The sequence below is a fragment of the Sciurus vulgaris genome, assembly GCF_902686455.1.
Source record: "Sciurus vulgaris genome assembly, chromosome: 1".
Classification (NCBI taxonomy): domain Eukaryota; kingdom Metazoa; phylum Chordata; class Mammalia; order Rodentia; family Sciuridae; genus Sciurus; species Sciurus vulgaris.
In genome coordinates, this window is record NC_136461.1 from 23,279,527 (window position 1) to 23,301,467 (window position 21,941).

The 21,941-nt window shown below is 41.2% G+C and overlaps 1 protein-coding gene across 1 annotated transcript in view; it reads left to right on the forward strand.

The window, feature by feature from the left end:
* The first annotated feature begins 3,856 nt into the window (after window positions 1-3,856).
* The window catches only part of HDAC1 (histone deacetylase 1), a 29,787-nt gene continuing 11,702 nt past the window's right edge, over window positions 3,857-21,941 (forward strand). Inside the window, exons 1-3 of the mRNA XM_079109020.1 lie at window positions 3,857-4,013; window positions 9,149-9,261; window positions 18,945-19,062. Coding sequence (XP_078965146.1) covers window positions 3,965-4,013; window positions 9,149-9,261; window positions 18,945-19,062 — 280 coding nt within the window. The 5' untranslated portion in view covers window positions 3,857-3,964. The remainder of the gene's footprint in view (window positions 4,014-9,148; window positions 9,262-18,944; window positions 19,063-21,941) is intronic.

Here is a 21,941-nt window from a genome sequence, read left to right on the forward strand (position 1 = left end):
CTCTATTTATTTATTTGCCATGCTGGGAATTGAAGCCAAGGGTGCTGTACCACTAAGCTACATCCTCAGCCCTTTTTATTTTTTATTTTGAGACAGTTTCTTGTTTCTTCTTCTTTTTTTTTTAATCAGGGATTAATTCTAGGGGTGCTTTACTGCTGAGCCACATCCCCAGCCCTTTTTTGTGTTTTATTTAGAGATAGGGTCTCGATGAGTTGCCTAGGGCTAAGTTACTGAGGCTGGTTTTGAACTTGAGATCCTCCTGCCTCAGCCTCCTGAGCCACTGGAATTACAGGCATTCACCACTATGCTTTGTTCTTGACTTACATTTTATTTTTACCTTTATTGTTTGGTACTGGGAATTGAACCCAAGGGAGCTTTACCACTGAGCTACATCCCCAGCCCTTTTTATTTTTTGAGATAGGGTCTTACTAAGTTACTGAGGGCCTTGCTAATTTACTGAGGCTGGCTTTGAACTCATGTTCCTCCTGTTGCAGCCTTGGAGTTGCTGGGATTACAGGCATGAGCCACCACAACATGCCCAGCTTGACTTACATTTAAAAGGAAGGTTCCTGGGGATGGGGATGTAGCTCAATGGTAGAGGGTTAGTGTAGCATGTAGGAGGCGTTGGATTCAATTCTCTGCACCAACCAACCAACAAACAAAAAGACCCCCCACACACCAAAACAAAAACAAAAACAAAAACAAAACAAAACTGGAAGGATGGTGCTTAGTGCTATCTTAAAAAAAGACTGGATTAACCAATTTATAAAACTGGGGAAATTTTTGTACAGAAGTGTAGATTTCTGCCTTCTCTTGAAAAATGGAAGACTTGGCTACACTGGACTTACTTGTTCTCATGGAGTGGAGTAGTGACCATCCCTGTTCAGGTGAGTCATGAACTCTCCCTTTGCCAGACCCTCATCCAAACAGTGAAACAGAGTGTTAGTATTTATTTACCATAAATCTTGCACTGTTATTCTTACAATAAGAGAGAAAATTAACTACTTTTTTTTTTTTCAGATGCATTTCCACAAAGAAGGAAAAAAATTAAAGGTATCTCAACATGGCAGAGTATTTTTGATGAAAGATGGGAAGATGAAGAAAAAGACACATTTCTCTCTTTTTTTAAATTTGTCTGTGTGTGTGTGTGTGTGTGTGTGTGTGATACTGAGGATAGAACCCAAGGATGCTTGACCATTGAGCTCCATGCCCAGCTTTTAAAATTATTTATTCTGAGACAGAGTCTTGCTAAATTGCCCAGGCCGGCCTCAAATTTGTGATCCTCCTGCCTTGTTCTCCTAAATGACTGGAATTGCCGGAGCGCACCACCACACTCGGCTGCATGAAAGTGAAAAATCCAATTTTTAAAATATCCAAAGAACATGAGTCATAGTAACATAAACTCCTTCACTTATATCACCTGCTTGACCACTGTAGGCCTCTGAGTTTATGATGCCTGTTCTGTTTCATGAAGTGCTACCACACCCATGAGCTCATGGGATCTCACCCCTCCTCTTGTGGATACTGTGTATGGCCACAGAGTCATTGAACTTTGTTTTCTTATCCTCCCTGTTTTGCAGAGAGGGAAATGAAGACCTAGAAAGGTTAAGTAAACCCATTCAAGGCCAGCTGGGAAGCAGTGACAGAATGGGAAACAGGGTTTATTCCAGGCCAATTTACTGTTTCTATGATAAAACTAATGGATCTTAGATTTTCTGTTACCTTATAACTAAAGGCCCACATGCAGTTCCCAGCAGAAGCCCCCGAGCACTATTTAAAGAGGCATAAGCCAGATGGGGATGGGGATGTAGCTCCTGTAATGCCAGCTACTCTGGAGGCTGAAGCAGGAGGATTCCAAGTTCAAGGCCACCTGGGCAATTTAGTGAGACACTGTCTCAAAAAATAAATAAATAGAACTAGAGATGGAGGTCACTGGTAGAGGGTCCCTAGGTTCAATCCTCAGTACTGAAGAAAGAAAGAAAGAAAGAAAGGAAGGAAGGAAGGAAGGAAGGAAGGAAGGAAGGAAGGAAGGAAGGAAGGAAGGAAGGAAGGAAGAGAATAAATGTGTATCTTACTGAGAGCAGGACCAAAGATAAGTAACTTAGTACAATGTTTGGCACATTGGGACATATGAAGGCTGTGGTAGCTATTATTTTAATAGCCCAGCACAGTGCTTTTTGGTCTTCAGCTTTCAGTAATGAGCAGTTAATGATTGAGCAATCTAGGATCTAGTGTGTGGTTCTGTGGGGAATGATTCTACACCCCATCTTGTCTTCCCCTCCCCAGATATTTGGTAATGTCTGGAGACAATTTTGGTTGTCACAGTGTGTGTGAGGGGTGCCAGTGGCCTCTAATGGTTGGAGGGCAGCATGCTGATATGCATCCACAATGCATAGGACAGCCCTTATTATAAGAATTATCCAATGATCTGACTCTGTTCCCACCCTCCGCAACCCTCACTCTTTCTGCAGTTCCCCAATAGTCCCTGTTGTCCCCTTCTGGTCTTAGACCCCTGCTATCTCCAGAGCTCTCCTTATTCGTGGCCATCTCAGTGCCCTAACAGTCCTCACAGACCCTAACTGGTAATTTTTATTGTTCCAGTTCTGTCACTGACCCAGGAGCTCACATTTTATCGCTATTCCTTGACATCTCCTCTTAGGGCGCTCCATTAAAAAATAATAATTATTATTATCCAGCTCCAAATGTCAATAGCATCAAGGCTGAGAAACCCTGCTTTCCTAATAACGGGACACCCAAATTTCTTCCTTTTTTTGATGCCAGGGATTGAACCCAGGGCTGCATAACCACTGAGTCACATCCCCAGCCCTTTTTTATTTTGAGACAGTCTAAGTTGCTGAGATTGACCTCGAACTTGCAATCCTCCTGCCTCGACCTCCCTGGTCACTAGTTTTGTAGGCGTGTACCACCAGCCCAGCTCCAAATTTCTTCTAAGATTCCTCAGTCATTTGGGGATGACTGTATCAGAGTGGGTAAACTTTGGAATTTGAAAGGCTGGGTTCTGCCACTTTGTTACAGAGCTTCCCATGCATAGTAGGCAATTTAAAAAAAATCCCGTACAATTTACCTTGGGTGGCGGCACATGTTTGTAATCTCAGCTACTTGGACAGGTACACCTTTAATCCCAGCTACTTGAGAGGCTGAGGCAGGAGTATTGCAAATTCAAGACCTGCCTGGGCAATTTAGGGAAACTCTCAGCTCCAAACAAAATTAAAAGAGGGCCGGGGTGTAGCTCAGTGATAAAGGGCTTGCCTAGCAAGGGCGAGACTTTGGGTTTCAATTCCTAGAACCGAAAATCAACTAATCAATCAATCAATCAATAAAATGAGGATAAGAAGCCCTTCACCGGAGCGGTTGAGAAGAATAACTGAGGACATTAGTAAAGTTATTACACAGTTCTTGGCCCACAGAGGGCCCTTGAGAAATACTAGTTTCCTTTTCTTGTCATTTTTTCCCCTTCCCTTCTCCAAACCCTCATTCTAATCCGGGTTCAGCCTATTCATTAGCGGAGTGACCTTGTACCAGTCACTTTTCTTCTGTGGGTCTTGATTTATTCTCTGTAAAACTAGAAAGTTGGTCTCTGCTCTCCAAGCGCGCTTCCAGCGACGAAACGGGACTGTGCACTTCAGGGAGCTGCCTCCTCCCCCGGGACTGATGGTACGGTCCCCGGGCAGCTCCCCCACCCCTCCGTCTCGGACCTTGGTACAGGCCCAGGGGGCCCGAGGCTGCCTCTCTGGGCTGCCCTTGCCCCCTGCAGAGTTCCGGGCCCGACCCTGCGCTAGCTGATTGGCTGGAGCGATGCCCGGGCTGCGCGGCTATAGGTGAGCCCGGGAGGGGACGGGCGGGGCGGGCTGGAGAACCGCCCCTCCTCCTGGTCGGACGCCGTGCGGAGCCGCGGGCGGGAGGGCGGACGGACCGATTGACGGGAGGGACGGGAGGCAGCAAGATGGCGCAGACTCAGGGCACCAGGAGGAAAGTCTGTTACTACTACGACGGTGAGTACCGTCCTGGCGGCGGAGGCGGGGCCGGGCCGGCGGGATCGGGGATCGCAAGGCTGAGGAGACTGGGGAAAGGCTGGGCGTTGGGGAAAGGCTGAGGGAGGAGGCTGAGAAGAAAGGAGGTCGAGGCTGAGGGAGGAGGCTGAGAAGAAGATCGAGGCTGAGGGAGGAGGCTGAGGCCGAGGGGGGCGGTGCGGGGGAAGCCGGAGGTAACTTGGTGGGAGATTCCAAAGGAGTTTGATGTGGAGAGTTCGGGCGGGAGTCCGGGAGGGAAAGCTGAGGCTGAGGAGGGGAGGCAGAGTCTGATGGAGACGGTTGCAAGGGTGTATTTGCCTGCCGAGAATACAAAGGTCTGTCGCCGTCCCGATCCTTGCTAGTGGTTTTTTGGTGAGAGTTCTGCAGGTCTGGTCACCCGCTTCCCCTCCCCCAGCCTCTGAGCAGGGCCTGCAGTCGCTGCTGGGAAGTGGGGCCCCAGGGGTTGGAAGAAGGATGCACCCTGTTAAAACAGACTTCTCATTGAACAAAAATCCATGGAGTAACTTACTCTGCTGTAGTTAGTGCTTGGGCGCTGGGGCCACGAGGGTCACCCAGTTCCACTTCCCATCTTCAGCTCAGTCTAAAGGGGGAGCTAGGTAGTGTCAGAAGTGCCCTCCCATTATGGTACTGGGTGAGGGAGGTCTCAGTGTTGGGGAGCAGAGAAGAGGCACCCCCAACCAACCTGAGTGGTCAGGGAAACAGGTGGAATCTCACTTAGGACCTGAAGGATAGGAGTTCTTAGCCAGGTGCGGGGAAGGCAGGTAAGAGGCAAACCTTTGAAAAACAGCATATATTTGTACAGTACGGCTGATGTACAGATTTGGGGGGTGGGGAGCTGGACAGAGAGAGGAAGTGTAAGTGATGGGGCTTGAGAAATGAATAGGGACCAGATTGTAAAGGGCTGGGCATGCAGTCCTGAGAAAGTTGGACTTTATTCTGAGGGCACTTGTGAATCATTAAAGTTGTATGTAGATTGATGTCATCATCAGGGTTACACCTTAGAAATATCTCTGGGTCAGAAATTAGTGAATGTAAGGGTAAGAAGAAGTCTTGGATCACACGTTTCTGGTAGGGAAAGTTTGATGATAGGTTTTTGTTTTTTTTTTGCCAAGAACCATATCAGTTAATAACTTTGGATTTTATTTTTAGTTTTTAGAAGCGAACATGTGCTGTAATCCCAGCACTTTGGGAGGTTGAGGCAGGAGGATTGCAAATTGGGACCAGCCTGGGAGTCATAGTGAGACCCTGACTCAAAATAAAATAAAAAGGATAGGGATATAGCTCAGTGGAGAGCACTTGCCTACCATGTGCAAGGAACTGGTTCCAGTCTAGTGCTGCAAAACAACAACAAAAACTATTGCGATATTTACGGGACATCCAACTGGAGGCTATCCAGTAGGTAGTTGACCATTTACACCTGCAATTTAAAAGACAGAAATAAGATAGATTTTTGGTAATTGTTAGTATTCAGATAGTAATCTTAGTTATTTAGAAGAGGATGTAATCACTCAAGAAATTGGATAGGATGAAAAAGATTCAGGGTGAAATTCTAATGAACTGGACTGAGGAAAGTCTAGTGGTCCTCATGGTCTGTATGCTGTCAGCACTTATTACTGTGTATTGGTACTGCCCATTTGTCCAGTGACTTGGGAGGCTGAGTCAGGCGGATCATAAGTTTGAGACCAGCCTCAGCAACTTAGATCCTGTATTAAAAGAGGCTGGGGGTGAAGTTCAGTGGTAGAGCCCCTGGGTTCAATCCTCATACTACCAAAAAAAAGAAAAAGAAATTGCCCATTTGCTTGGTCACATTTCTTTTCTCTCTTTCTTTCTCTCTTTCTCTCTTTCTCTCTCTCTTTCTTTCTTTCTCTCCTTTCTTTCTTTCTTTCTTTCTTTCTTTCTTTCTTTCTTTCTTTCTTTCTTTCTTTCTTTCTTTCTTTCTCTCCTTTTTCTCTCTCTCTCTCTCTCTCTCTTTTTCTCTCTCTCTCTCTCTCTCTTTCTTTCTTTCTTTCTTTTTTTTTTTTTTTTTCTCAGTACTGGGGATTGAACCCAGGGTCTTGTGCTTGTGAGGCACTCTACCAACTGAGTTACATCCCTAGCCCTTGGTCACATTTCTTGGAGTGAGTAAGCTCCCTTAGGAAAGGGATTGTGCCTTGTCTACTGAATCCCTAGCCCCCAGAACAGTGTGTAGCTCATAGTGGACTCAAAAAATACTTGTTGATTAAATGAAGAAAGGATACAGAAGTACAGATTTTAGTAGATTCAGGAACAAATGGATAGGTAAAAAAGAAACATTAGATTGAGAAAATTCTTTTTTTCCTCTTTTCCTGTACTGGGTTAAATCAGGGTCTTCCACAGGCTAGGCCAGTTTTTTTTTTTTTTTTAAGGCATGTGTTCTAAACTTTCTTTTCATACTGTGGATAGGATATCCAGGGGCATTCTACCACTGAGTTAACATCCCCAGTCCTTTTTATATCATTTTATTTTAAGACTGACTCAAAATACTATTGCCCAGGTTGGCCTCAAACTTGAAGCCTCCTGCTTCAACCTTCTGGGTCACTGGGGTTTCAGGTGTGTACCACCACTCCTGACCGAGGCTGACAACTTTTAAGGGAAGCTTGTGTGAGGCAAGGAGAGGGTTGTTGATAAAGGGAGAAGCAGTAACTAAGAGTTGAACATATTCAGATTCTTATAGAAAACAACCAGAAGAGAGGGAGAAGTTGAAGATACAGGAAAGGGACTGGTAGTGACAGGTGACATGGAAACTAGAGCCCAGGTAGGGACACTAGCCTTTAAGAAGTCCCTTTGTGATAAGAGGGTGAGTGGCAAGGAAAAGTTCAAATGTAGGTAAGTTTGAAGGAGAGAAGATGAAGAGAAAGTTGAGGGGTTCTCAAGATGGAGTCAGAGAGTATTCTCTGAGAGTGGGGGAGGGCAGTTGCTGCCGTAGGAATCTTGAAGAGAGGAGATTTAATTAGCTATTATGAAAGAAAGAACCAGGGAATAAATTTGGAAGGATTGCTGAGCAGTGGAGGGCCCATTTGAGCTCGGAACCTGTGATTTTGTAGCTATATCATTTTGCATAGTTTTATGGTCTTGACATTCCCAGTTTAAAAGAAGAAAAGTAGAAAGGAGTCAGTCTTCAGAAAAGGGACTAAACTTCTTGACAAACTCTTGTGTTTTGCAATGTGGTCTCTTGGTTGGGACTCAGATTTCTTTGACTCTGCCTTGCAGAAGTTTTGCAATGTTGGACAAGTCACTTACCTTTCAGGTTACTTTTCCATAAAACTGAAATGATAGTTCCATGATAGGAAAGAACAGTGATGGCAGAGCTGGAGGGTATAGTATGGTAGTATGGTGGTAGAGCACTAACTTACCTAGTTAGCATGCAAGAGGTCTTGGCTTCCATCCCTAGTACAGTGTCCCCCACCTCCAAAAAAAATTTAAAGTAGTGTGTAAATAAATTTAGTTATTTCTTTAAAAGTGTCAGAAACATGTGCTGGGGATATAACTCAGTTGGTAGAGTGCTTGCCTCACAAGCACAAGGCCCTGGGTTCAATCCCCTGCACCACAAAAAAAGGTCTCAGAAACTTGATTAAAAACTGTTAAAAAAGGATGGTGTCTCTGGGCCCCACCCGCAGGTACTCCTTTAGCCTTTTAGATAGGGTATCTTAGTTCTCCAGGTCTGACTCTTGGCTGGATCCAGGCTTGATAGGCAAAAGAGTTGCTAGGAACCAAGGCCCATGCCTTTTTTTCCACTGGGCACTGAAGGCTCTGCCTCATCCCCAAAACCATCTAAGTAAAGATCTTTGGGTGTGTAGTTCACTCAATTTTGGAGAATTGTTCAAGGAACTTTCTACCAAGTAGACCTATAGAACCCTTTAGATTATATGCAAGCTGAATTAGGTACCTGGGAATCCCAACGTAGCTTTTTTTTGGGGGGGGGGCAGGGATTGAACTCAAGGGCACTCGACCACTGAACCACATCCCCAGACATATTTTGTATTTTATTATAGACAGGTTCTCACCAAGTTGCTTAGTGCCTCACTTTTTGCTGAGGCTGGCTTTGAACTCTCCATCCTCCTGCCTCAGCCTCTTGAGCTACTGGGATTACAGGAGTGTGCCCCCCATGCCCAGCTCCAGTGTAGCTTTTTGCACACTGAATTTGGAAGCAGAAGAGTTGACTTCCAGATCACTCATTACCTGTGTGTTTTGGGGCAGGCACTTAATTTCTTTGAGTCTCAATTAAGTTCCTTTAATTTTTTTTTTGTGGTACTAGGGATTGAGTCCTGGGGTGCTCTACCACTGACCCATACCCCCTAATCCTTTTTATTTTGAGACAGGGTCCCACAAAGTTGCCTAGGCTGGCCTCTAACTCATGATCCCTCCTGGCTCCCTAGTAGCTGGGATTACAGCTATGTGCCATCATCCCTCGCTTTACCATTTATCCTGTAGGGGATGGGGAGCCATTAAGGATTTTGAGTAGAAGAGTGATGTCATTACAACTGTGGATTAGGAAAATATCGCCGGTGATAGTGTGGTAGAGTTTGGACTGAAGGTGGAGGGACCAATTGGAAGGATATTACTATAGATGAAGCAAGTGGCAATAAGGGTTTTATCTATAAAGTGGGAAGAATACTCCCCATCTGACTTATTTTGCAGTGTTAATGTAAGGATCCAAAAGTAAAATGAATATGCTTTGAAACCATAAAGTGTCACAATATAAGAGGTGAATTGTGGCTTCTAATAATCTGAGTAGTGATGGCTAATTTTCTGTAATAGGAGGGAGTTCCTTAGAGGTTTCGTGAAGTGAGTTGCCTCACTGTTTTCTGTTCCCCAGTAGCTTTAGAGTGAACCGGTCATACCGTCTAGAGCTAATGGGTTCCAGAAGAAGAAAGTGGGCCAGATTCATCTTTAAGTGCTGACCTTATCAGGGTCCCCTGCTTTGTTTTGTTTCTTTTGCAATTCCCCTACAAGGTGGGAGAGAATCTTGGAAACTAGAAATGAACCAGAAAAAGAGTTTGGGAGTTTGTTGTAAAAATTCCTGGCTTCTCCTCCTGGAAGTGTATGTCTGTTTTACTGAAGTTGTCACTCTTCTTCAGGGGATGTTGGAAATTACTATTATGGACAAGGCCATCCAATGAAGCCTCACCGAATCCGCATGACTCACAATTTGCTGCTCAACTATGGCCTCTATCGAAAAATGGAAATTTATGTGAGTTCCTGGGAGCACTATCCCTGCCTAACCTCCTTGACTCTGATTCCCCATATGTCATTGATTATTTAATTTTCTCAACTACTCAATCATTTATTAATAACTGTGTTGAGTAGCGATTATGTGGCAGGTATTGTACATGATAGAGATTCTGTTTTTTAAGAAGTTCACTCTAGTTCTGAGATCTACCTGTAAACAAATAAACTATGTATATGTAGAACAATTAAAGAATATAGAAAATGCAGAGATAATGAGGAGTGAAGGAAGAGGGGAGTCATGGAATGTTTCCTAGAGGTGATAGATAAGCAGGGTTTTATTTTATTTTTGTCTGTCTGTCTATCTTTTGGGCACTGGAGATTGAACCCAGGGATGCTTTACCACTGAGCTATATCCCAGTCTTTTTTTTTTTTTTTTTTTTTGAGAGAGGGTCTTACTAAGTTGCTAAGGCTGGCCTTGAACTTGCACTTGCAATCCTCTTGTCTCAACCTCCCAAGTTACTAGGATTATAGCTGTGCCTCACCGTACCTGGCTTAAGCAGGGTTTTAACAAATTGAATAGAGTTTAACCTACAAGGGGCTGTCATTTCTGGCCAAGGGCAAAACAAAGACAGGCAAGCAAAAGTAAGGAAAATACAATGTTTGGGGAAAATATAAGTAGTTCAATAAGCAGGTACACAGTGTAGTTCATAGTGTGAGTAATGGGAGACAGAGATGGAGAGGTCAGCAAGGGTTGGATGTGCTGTACTAAGAAACTGGTGAGTCAGGGCCAAAATATTTGATGCTTTTTTGTTGTACTGAGGATTAAATTGGGGAACATTCTACCACTGAGCTCCATTAAGTTCTTTATATTTTATTTTAAGACAGGTCTCATTAAGTTGTGCAGGCTGGCATCCACTTGCGATCCCACCTCAGTGTCCCAAGTTGCTGGAGTTATAAGCATGTGTTACTGGGCCAAGCTCCAAAGAAAAGATTAAGACTATAGAACTAGATGCCAGGTCTCTAGTTGCTAGAGAGTGTAGACTCTTACCAACTTCTAGACTCAACTTCAACTCATTTTTGCTTGATTTTCCAGTTTTTAAAGAGAATCCAGAAACCTTGCTCACATAAAATCTGCCAGATTTAAAATGGTGAACAAAGGTTTTCGTTTTTAACAGGTGTGTGACAAAACGTAACAGTACATTTGTGGACCAAATTAAACAGTTCCCAGTTTAACCTCTTCTGGAGGCAAATAGGAACAAGTGAAGTGTTTTAGATAAAAGAGAAATCGGAACATGCATGCCTTTTAGAAGCAGTGAGGCCACTTAGCAGACGGTTGCGGGAGTTCAAATGATAAAATGAAGAGGGGCTGGGGATCCATGTTGCCTTATGGAATAAGAGTGTGTTGTAAAAATCTGTGCCAGTAGCTCCAGTAACCTAGCAACAGCAGCATCCTTCTTAGCATTCCAGAGACTGAAAGGAGATGAATCTTCTGCCCCAGAGGGCCCTGTCATATCTCTGGAGTCAGCAGAGTCACCTGGGGAAGCAAGGAGGAAAATAGAGGAGCCAATAGACCTTGGGACGAGAGTTCTTTTTTAGGCTTGAAGGGCAGCTGGGAATGAAAAGCATGAGATTTGCAGGGATATCCCATCCATTTTTACTAAAGAAAACCCTTCCCAGAAGTTTCCCAGTAGACTTCAGCTTAAATATATTGGATCATTTGCCAGCTTCAGACAATCACCAGTATAAATGTATAGGATTACTAGAACTGGCTTAGACTAATTATGATTTGATCTCTGTGTCCGGGTACATCAACACCCAACCAAATTGGGGTTGGTTTTCGGGGAGGCAACCAAGAGTGGCTACTGTTGGAGTTAATACCTTCCTGGAGATGACTTCATCTATGTGGTATTCTTATTGTTAACTCATAAAACAAAACCCCATCATATTCTCTCCTCAAATCTCTAGACCTTGTTTTACTTAATGTGACCTTTTTCCTCCTCTGGTGCTGCTTCATTAAGTGTGAATTCTCTCCATCCCTCCTATCCTTTCTCTGTAATGTGACCTTTGCATCCCTTTCTCAAAGCACAGGTATCCATTTTATTACCAATCCTGAGATTGATGACTTTTGGGAATCATTCCTGAAAGAAACTCCTTAGATTTCTCATAGAAGTTGCTGTAGTAGCCAGCACTGTGATGTGTACGCAGTAACCCCAGCAATTTGGGAGGTTGAGGCAGGAGGATCTCAAGTTCAAGACCAGCCTCAGCAACTTAGTGAGCCCTTTAGCAATTTAACAAGACCCTGACTCAAAATAAAAAGCAAAAAAAGGGCTGGATATGTAACTCAGTGGTAAAGTGCCCCCCGTTTCAATCCTTAGTACCAAAACAAAAAGAAAGAAAGAAATGGATGAAGTACTTCTGTTCTGTACCCGAAGGAGTCATGTTGAAGCCTTTTTCATATAATTTTACGCTTTCTGGTGCCTTCCTTTATTCTGTCTTCACACTTGTAATTAATTTTTCCTGGGATCTCCATCCTTACCTAACAAAACCACCTACCTTCCTGTTTACATAATCAAGAATTCTGCTCTTTTTCTTGTGTTGGATGCTGATTTTGAATATCTCCAGGTTTCTTATTCATTGACCTCTGTTCCTTGTGTGTGATGTTGGGATCAAACCCAAGGCGTCTCATATAAAGGGCTTCTCAAATGCTAAGCAAGCATTACCATTGAGCTATATCCCCAATATCCCTTGTTATTTTTTTATTTTTAATTAATTAGTTTATTTTTATTTTTTATTTTTGGTACTGGAGATTGAACCCAGGGGCATGTTACCACTGAGTTACATCCCAAGACCTTTTTATTTTCTATTTTGAGACAAGGTCTTACTAAGTTGCTTTAGGGCCTCCCTAAATTGCTGAAGCTTCCTTGAACCTGAAATCCTCCTGCCTCAGCTTCCAGAATTGCTGGGATTACAGGTGCCTGACTTCCTTGTTCTTTTTTTAAAAAGTGTTTTCAGCTGAGCATGGTGATGCATGCCTGTAATTCCAGTGACGTGGGAGGCTGAGGCAGAAAATCAAAAGTTTGAGACCAGCCTGGGCAACTTAGCGAGACCCTGTCCCAAAATAAAAAATAAAGGGTTTGGGGTGTAGTTCTGTGATAAAAGTTCTTGGATTTCATCTGCTGTACCCACCCACTACAAAAAAAAAAAGTGTTTTCATTAAATATTTAGTGGCTTTTAAAGAATTTTTGTGAAATAGATGTAAAGTATAAAGAATCACAATTAATATCACCTAGCATAAGAAAAAGAACATTTTTTTACTGCTGAAACCCTTTATATGCCCTTTGCTGACCTTTTCTTTCTTCTCTCGGAGTCATGAATTTGGGGTTATTATTTCCTTTCTTTTCTTTATATTATCAGTATGTGTTCTTAAACAATGCATGTTTTAAGTATACATATTTATTATGTAAATGGAGCCATGTAGTATGTGTGTATGGCCTTGTGCATGCTAGGCAAGTTGTACTACTGAACTATGTCCCCAGCTCTTCTTTTTTTTATTTTGAGAGAAGGTCTTGCTAAATTGCTCTATTGGCCTTTAGCTTGGTGATCCTCCTGCCTCATTCCGAGTAGCTAAGGTTGTAGGTATATGCCACTGTGTCCAGTGCCATACAGTATGTATTATATGACTTGCTTTTTTTCTCAACACATTCCCAGGAGTCATATGTGTTGATGCATGTAGCTGTATTTGATTTTACTGTAGTCTATTGAAGTAATGTACTATAATTTGTCTGTTTTATTACTAGTAAGCATTCGATTTGTTTCTGGTTTTTGACTACTATAGATACTGTTGTTTGTGAACATTTTGAACATCTTCTTAGAGCATATATGCACGTTTCACCGGAGGATACACTAGGAGTTGCTGGATTAGGATGTATGTACATGTTCACCTGTATTAGAAAAAGCCAAAATGATTTCCAGTTGCTCACAGAAGCCTTTTTTTTTTTTATTTTTTAGATAGGGTCTTACTGTGTTGCCCAGGTTGGCCTTGAACATTATCCTCCTGCTTCAGCCTCTCAAGAAGCTGGATTATGGACTGGGGAGATAGCTTAGTCGGTAGAGTGCTTGCCCTGCAAGCCCAAAGCCCTGGGTTCCATCCCCAGCACCGCAAAAAAAAAAAAAAAAAAGAAGAAGAAGCTGGATTACAGATTCTACACTACTACACTCTGGGGTACATCCCTAGTGCCTGGCATTTTTTTTTTTAATTTTAATTATCTTATTACTTATTCATTTATTTATTTAAACCTTTGTTTGTTATTTCCACAGTCCAACAGTGCTGGGGACTCCAACCCGGGCCTCCAGCATGCGAGTCAGGCACTCTATGTGATGGGCTATATCATTACTTAAACTTTTTAATAATGCAGTGAACATTTATATTCCTGTAACCTAATCAGTCTTTTGAATTTTATCATTCTTTTGCTTTTTAAAAACAATTAGTGTGCATGAGCGTGTGTAAATGCGCCTAAGCAATATATAGTATTTGTTTTTTTTTATTTTTTAAATTTTTTTAGTTGTCAGTGGACCTTGATTTTATTTATTTATTTATTTATTTATTTATTTATTTATTTATTTATTTATTTATTTATTTATATGTGGTGCTGAGGATCGAACCCAGGGCCTCACACATGCCAGGCAAGCACTCTGTCACTGAGCCACAACCCCAGCCCATTCATTTGTTTTTGAACTTCACAAAAAAGATATCTGTGTGTAGCCTCCTGGGATTTGTTTTTCTCATACAATATATAGGTAAAATCTATTCATCTTGTTGCATGTAGCTACAGTTCTTTAGTTTTTCTTTGCTCAATAATATTCTATCATGTCAGCATATGGTAATTTGTCCATTTTCCTACAATCTTAATTTGAATTTAATTTTTTATTGTTAGAAACAGTACTTCTATGAACATTTTGTACATGTTTTCTAGTACATATGTATGAGAATTTTTTTGGCTATATCTTTATGAACAGAATTGCTGGATTATAGGTTTTGAATATAAAATGCTAAGTTGTTTTTCATTGTCGTTGGATGGATTTATACTTCCACTGGTAATGTATCAGAGATTTTTAAGTCATACCCTCTCCCACACTTGAATTAGATTTTTAGAACATTTCCAGTTAAGCAGGTATAAAACAATTTTTGTGATTTTTGATTAGCATTTTGCTTATGACCAATGAAATTGAGCAACTATTCTACTATAGAGAAAGGTCTTTTAATTGTTTTCATCATTTTTCTCTTGGGATGTTTGTTTTTTTCTTACCAATACGTAGTAGTTCTTTATATATTCTGGTTTATATAATCCATTGTCAGAATGTTGCTTTTGCTATAAATATCTTCTATTTTGCTTTTGTCTTTTCACTTTAATGTATCTTTAATGAGCAAAAGTTCCTAATTTTAATGTAGTCTTATTGTTTCCATTTTAAGTCTTTTGTGTCTGAAAAAATCCTTCTCAACTTTTAAGATATTCTTCTATATTATTGATATTTTATTCTTCTATATTATGTGGTAACCTGGGGCCACACACATGCTAGGCTAGGCAAGGTTTCATATATAGGTCTTTACAACATCTAGAATTGATTTTAAACTTTATGTTTTTTTTTTTTTGTGGTACTGGGGATTGAACCCAGGATGCTCTTGCTACTGAGCTGTATCCCCAGACCTTTTTTTTTTTTTTGACACAGGTTCTCCCTGAGGTGCCCAGGCTGGCCTGGAACTTGGCAATCCTCCTGTTTTAGCCTCCCAAGTGGCTGGGATTATGGATGTGTGTACCTCTGCATATGGCTCGATACTTTTTTTTGTGTGGGGGTGGGTTCTGGGAATTGACCTCAGGGGAACTCAGCCACTGAGCCACATTCCCAGACCTATTTCGTGTTTTATTTAGAGACAGGGTCTCACTGAGTTGCTTAGTGCCTTGCTTTTGCTGAGGCTGGCTTTGAACTCACTATCCTTCTGCCTCAGCCTCCCAAGCCACTAGGATTATAGGCATGCGCCACTGCGCCCAGCCAATACTTTTTATTTATTTACTTTTAAATTTAATTTTGGTGGGTTTTTTCCCCCTGTTTTTGCTCCTTCTCTCTCTCTCTCTTTCAGTGCTAGGGGTCAAACCCAGGACTTGCATATGCTAGGCAAATGCTGCAGCCTCCATGATACCTTTTTTTTTTTTAAATATTTCTTTAGACGTTGATGGACCTTCATTTTATTCATTTATTTATATGTGGTGCTGAGAATTTAACCCAGTGCCTCTCACCTGCTAGACGAGTGCTCTACCACTGAGCCACAACCCCTATCTTTTAAAGGCTTACTTACTTTTCACATATACGTCTTTACTACATCTAGAATTGATTTTAAGTTTTATTCATTTATTTTTGGTACCAGGGCACTCTACCACTGAACTGTATCCCCTTTTTATTTTGAGGCTCTCACTAAATTTCCCAGGTTGATTCTAGGCTTGGAATCTTCCTGCCTCAGTTTCTCAAGCAGCTGGGATTATAGCTGCGTGCCACCCAGGCTGCCTGTTTTTTGTTTTGTTTTGTTTTTTTGACTATGAGTTCATCTGTTTTGTAACTTTGAGGCTTGGGGTAAAGATAGGTCTTTAGATTTGCTTTTATTTTCTAAAAGAGGCATGTGAGATGGGCTGTGTGTGTCCTCAGAGATTTGGAAAAAAGGATGAATTTCAAATAGGGAGAATTCAAGCCCTGTTCCTGTGGTGGGAAGTAGTATAGGTCTTGTTGAGGAAAAGTTGTTTGTTTGAAGTATAATAGTTATCAAGAAGGCAGAGGACATTAGGCTGGGAAAGGAATTTTGTGAAGTTCCTTAATTGCCATGTCCAAGAGTTTAGAATCTTTTGTAACCTGGGAATCATGGAATGTTAGAGAATTGAGAATTGACTTTAAGATTTTTGTGATACTAACATATTAGATGGAAGAGGAAGAGGTTCAATATAAATGGGACCATTTAGGATGCCAGAAATAATCCAAGTGAGTTAATTTATTAGGTCAACAGATATTTACTGGGTTATATGCCAGGGACCATGCATGTTGCTTAAAGTTTGACCTGCTCCTTTCTCCCAGAGTAGATCCAGCACACATCCAATTTCTATAGTTTGACAGTGTGATAAAGGAAGTCTAGGATTCTCGGGGGAGCACTTCAAAGAGTTTCTTAAATGAGACTGTGGGTCAAGGATAGCATTGTGGGGGAATTGACTTTCCAGTTGCGATGTAAAAGTTGAATAGAGGGTGTGAGGAGAACAGTGTTCTATTTTAGGTCATAGCATGTGCAGAGGCCTAAAGGTGCAAGATATTCCCCTTGGGGAATTGCAAATGAGACAATGCTTGGCAGATTGGTACAGCACGAGATAAATTCAGTTTCTCAAACATGTTGTGTTTAACCCACAAAGTTTGGGTTTTTTTTTTTTTCCCTCTGTGTGTGGTGTTGGGATTAAACCCAGGGACACTCTACTACCAAGCCACATCCCTAAGCCCTTTTTAAAAATTTTAATTTTGAAACCGGGTCTCACTAAATGGCAGAGGCTGGCCTCAAACTTGGGATTCTCCTGCCTTGACCTCCTCAGTTGCTGGGATTATGCACAAAGTATTTTTAATAACTTTTGTAAGTGGACAACCTTTGAAAAACATAAAATTTGACTTGAAAAAATCTGGTGATTGTGGGGGAGGTTACGCATACTGTAATCCCAGCTACTCAGGAGGCTGAGGTAGGAAGATACCAATTTTGAGGCAGCCTTAGCAATTTAGCAAGATTAAATATAAAAAGGGCCAGGAATGTAGCTCAGGAATAAAGTGTCCTTGGGTTCGATCCCTAGTACTTAAAAAAAAAAAAAAAAAAGAATCTAACAATTGGGTCCAATATCAGGTAGGAGAGTGCAGCCAGAATTCAAGCCAAGCTCAAAAGGTGACGGCCTGAGGATGGAAGTGGACAGACTTGACAGATACATTCGTAGTAGTTTAAGAGAAGTCTAATGTAGTGGATGTGGAAAGAGAGGAATCAAAGGTGATACTCTGGCTCTGTCTTAAACAACTGGGTGAAAGGTGAGAACAGGACACCTGGGAAAGAGCAACAGAAGAAATAGGATAGTGGATGCAGTCAAGATTATGGAAGTATTGGGGTTGGGGATGTAGCTCAGTTATAGAATACATGTTTAGCAAGTGCAGAGCCCTGGGTTCAATCCCCTGCATTTCCCCTCCCCCCAAATAAAAAAAATATTAAAAGATTTTGGGAGCCAGGTGCAGTGGTGCACACCAGTAATCTCAGCTGGCTCAGGAGGCTGAGGTAGGAGGATTTCAAATTCAAAGCCAGCCTCAGCAAAAGCGAGGTGCTAAATAAAATATAAAATAGTCTCTAAATAAAATATAAAATAGGACTGGGGATGTGGCTCAGTTGTTGAGTACCTTGAGTTCAATCCCTGGTACCCCCCACCTCCCCGCCAAAAAAGAAAAGATTATGGGAGGTATAATGAGAAGGACTGGCAATGGTTTGAAATGGGAAAGCAAAAAAGGGTGGAGTTTAAAATGATATTTAGGTTTTCAGCTTGAGTATATGTTGGGCTTTTTTTTTTTTTTTTTTTTTTTTAGCAGAAATTGTAAAAGTTCTGGAAGTTAAATTGAATATGAGTGCTTGTACATCATCAATCACAAATTGAGTCCAGCTGAATTTAAAGGCCTACTTGGAGCTTATTGGGAATCTACTAGAATTTTGAATCTGGAGCACAGAACATAGACCAAGGTGGAATTAGAGTTAGGGTAGCATTTGTCAAGGGGTGACAGCCAGACTGGGGAGATAGCTCAGTTGGTAAAGTGCTTGCCTTACGAGCACAGGGCCCTGAGTTCGATCCCCAGCACTGCAAAAAACAAAAAACAAAAAAAAACAAAAAAAACCAAAAAGGAGTGACAGCCAAAGCAGAACTTTGATGACATTGCTGAGGGTAAAGGGCTTAGTGTAGTACAAACCACTTGGTATTTAGAGCAACTCTTACTGCTTTCCCTGTGGATGTTTTTAAATAATCACTAAGGGATGGGAGGAAGAGAAGAGAATTTTTAAAAAGAGGGAAGGAGGAGTCAGAATGTTAGGATGACCAGGAAATTATCATGTCAAGGAAGTTTTAGTGGGTGGCTGTGATGAGAATTGTTGGTGTGATATTTATAAAGGATTGCTCATCCATTTCAGTTGTCACTAGTCATCCTTTTTTCTTGAAAATTTGGAACCATTTGGCCCATAATTATATATTGTTGTATCTAATAACAAGAAATACTAATTTATAAAGCACTTTATAGTTTACAAAGAGGTTTAACAATCTCATCTGATTCTCACAACTTCCCTGTGAGGTAGTTGTCCCTACTTAGTACATGAGGAAATTGTGGCTTCTGAGATAATGACCTGCCTAAGCAGCAGAACTTGAGCTGCAGTCCTGGTCTTTGATAATCTTGTTTGCCTAATTAATTATAAGTTTCTTAAAGTCCGAGTCTAATCAGTTATTTCTTTTTGTTCAGCACCTAACTCAGTGCTGGGCAGCGATACAGGTATTCAGCTAGATTAAGTGAAGCCTAGCAATGGTCAAAAAGAGAAAAAAAATTGAAAAATCTGAGAAAGTAAATAAATTGGTTGGGGGGAAAAATAACTTGCTCTTTCTCCCTTCTGTCCTCTAGCGCCCTCACAAAGCCAATGCTGAGGAGATGACCAAGTACCACAGTGATGACTACATTAAATTCTTGCGCTCCATCCGCCCAGATAACATGTCTGAGTATAGCAAGCAGATGCAGAGATGTAAGTCCATTCTGCCCCCAGATGGATCTTGCTTTCCATTAGAGGCCTGCCCGTCCTTCCTTGCACCTCCATTCCACCGACGTCTGACTTCCCTTACCCTCAAGGGTGCCCAAGTATTTCTTTTTTCTCAGGTCTGGTTTTCCTTGTTTCCTGATTGTAAATAACAGATGTTGGACTTTTCCCAGTTAGGTTTATGACACTCTGTCCCAAGAGTACTGTAATTGTAATGGGAAAAGCATTGAGCTGGGAAGTGGACAATAGACACAGGACCCAGGTCTAACTCTTAACTGACCGGACAAGTCACTTCCCCTTAGATTTTTCTTTTATAAAATGGACCAAGCCATGTGATCTCTGATTTCCATCTGACTGTACATGCTCTGACTTTGTGAGTATTAGTTGAGAATTTAGGGGCCATTCAGGACAGACTCTTAACGATGTCATCTGGGAGATGAGGTGATTCTATTCTATGCTCTGGGACTTGAAACTCCAGAACAGGTCCCATCTCAGAAACCATGCCTAGTTTGGAGGAATTGTGGGGATTACATAAGCTGTGGGGGAAAAACTGTTGAAATTTGGGACTAAACTGTCACATCTGACCCTTGTGTTATTTACTTATTTGCTTGTGTTTTTATCTAGTTTTTGTTGTTGTTGCTTTTTGCAGTTCAGGGATTGAACCTAGGGCCTCGCATGTGCTAATAAGCAAGTGCTCTACCACTAAGCTAAATACCCAAAACCTCCCTTCTGATATTTTAGAAATTATCATTTTAGCACCTAAGGCCTCATACAATATAGTATAACAGTATCACAGTATTATCCAGAAACTTTTACCAGTTTATGACAGTTTACATTGTAATATCAGGAAATCTGTGGTATTTGTTTATTACTACTGGCCACAAGGTAGTCTGATTCCAGAAGAATGCTACTTATTAGTTATAATAACTGCACAGTGGTAATGATGACAGAATACAGTGACCTTTCCTGAAGTATTAAATTTCTTTGCTAATCACAACCCCAGAAGCTTTTGCCACTCTGAGTGAGGTGTTTTGCTTTCATGGAGAGACAAATGCATTCCTTTGTTGCAAATGGCTTTAGAATTCTATAACTCTTTTAGGCCAAGGGTCAGCAGAATAGACTCTTATTGGAGAAGCAAGTTGATATTGAAGCACAAAAATTAACTTTTCATGCTTAGTTTGAATGCTCAGTTCTCCCACTTAACTATGTGTTTTTAAGTACATCTTGTAGTCTCTCTGAGTGTCATTCTCCATCTTTAAGAGGAAGACAATAGCCAGGTGCATTTGGGCATGCCAGTAATCTCAGTGACTCAGGGAGCTGAGGCAGGAGGATTACAAGTTCGAGGCCAGCTTGTGTAATTTACCAAGACCTTATTTTTAAATAAAAAATTTAGGGGCTGGGGAGATAGCTCAGTCGGTAGAGTGCTTGCCTTGTAAGCTCAAGGCCCTGGGTTCGATCTCCAGCACCCAAAAAAAATTTTTTTTTAAAAAAGGGCTGAGAATATAACAGAGTGGTAGAGCACTCCTTGGTTCAACCCCTAGTAGTATCTCCTGCTCCCCACAAAAATTAGATGTGGGCTGGGTGCAGTGGTGTGTGCTTATAATCCCAGCTACTTGTAAGACTGAGGCAGGAGGATGGTGAGGCCAGCCTGGGCAACATAGACGCCCATCTCAAAAAAAAATTAGGTTGGGATTTTTTTCTCATTGGAAATAGGGGTGGAAAGAATAAGTGGTGCCTTACTGACTTGAATTATAGCATTGTAGAGGATCAAAATAGGCAAAGTCTCGGCATCACTTAGTACAGTGCTTTATAATCAAGACGATAATAGGAATATAAAAGCTATGTTTAAAAATATTTATTAATACCTAATCTATCTAATGTTTATTAATTCCTAATCTCCATCTCTCACAGATTTGACTCCTTTGGTATTTATAATTTTGATAAGATTAAATAAGACTGGTTTCCTTGCTCTTGGCTGGACCATTATAAACTATAGTCACTTTGAGACTTTGAAAGCCTTGATCATAAGTTCTGACCTAATATTTAATTAGTAAAAATGAGAACATGAGTAAATGCAATTTTTAGAGCAGATAATTAGAACATGGGGCTCATGATGAAAACATGATAGAAGGGATTTGTGGTGGTAAAATACTGAATGACATTCTTATTCATTCTGTAGAGATAAACTGAGACCCGGGGAGTTGAAATGATTGAGAGTCACATAGCAAGGTGTTGGTAGACTAGAGAATGGAACCCTACACATTCTGGAGTACAGTCAGCCCTCCATATCCTTAGGTTCTGCATCAGTGGATTTAGCCAACTGTAGATCAGGAAAAAAAAAAAAAAAAGTACAGACTTTATTCTTGTTATTTCCTAAATAACACATTATAAACTGACATTGTATCAGGTATTCTAAATGATCTAGAGATTATTTTAAAGTGTATGGGAGGAGCTGAACACAGTGCACACCTGTAGCCCCTTCTACTTGTCAGAAGGATTGCTTGAGTCCAGCTTTGGCAATTTAGCAAGATCCTGTTTTTAAAAAAAGAAAAAAAGTATATGGGAGGATATGCATAGATTATTTGTGAACAGGATGCCTTTTTATATGAGACTTGACTATCCAACCGATTTTGGTATCTGAGGAGGATCCTGAAACCAATCCCTCCTAGAGACTGAAGGATAACTGTTCTTCTAAATATCAGCATATAAAATATTTCGGACATACAAAAAACATGAAAAATCATGAACAGGGGGCTGGGGTTGTGGCTCAGTGGCGGAGTGCTTGCCTAGCATGTGGGAGGCACTGGGTTTGATTCTCAGCATCTCAAATAAATAAATAATATGAAGGTCCATCAACAACCAAAAAA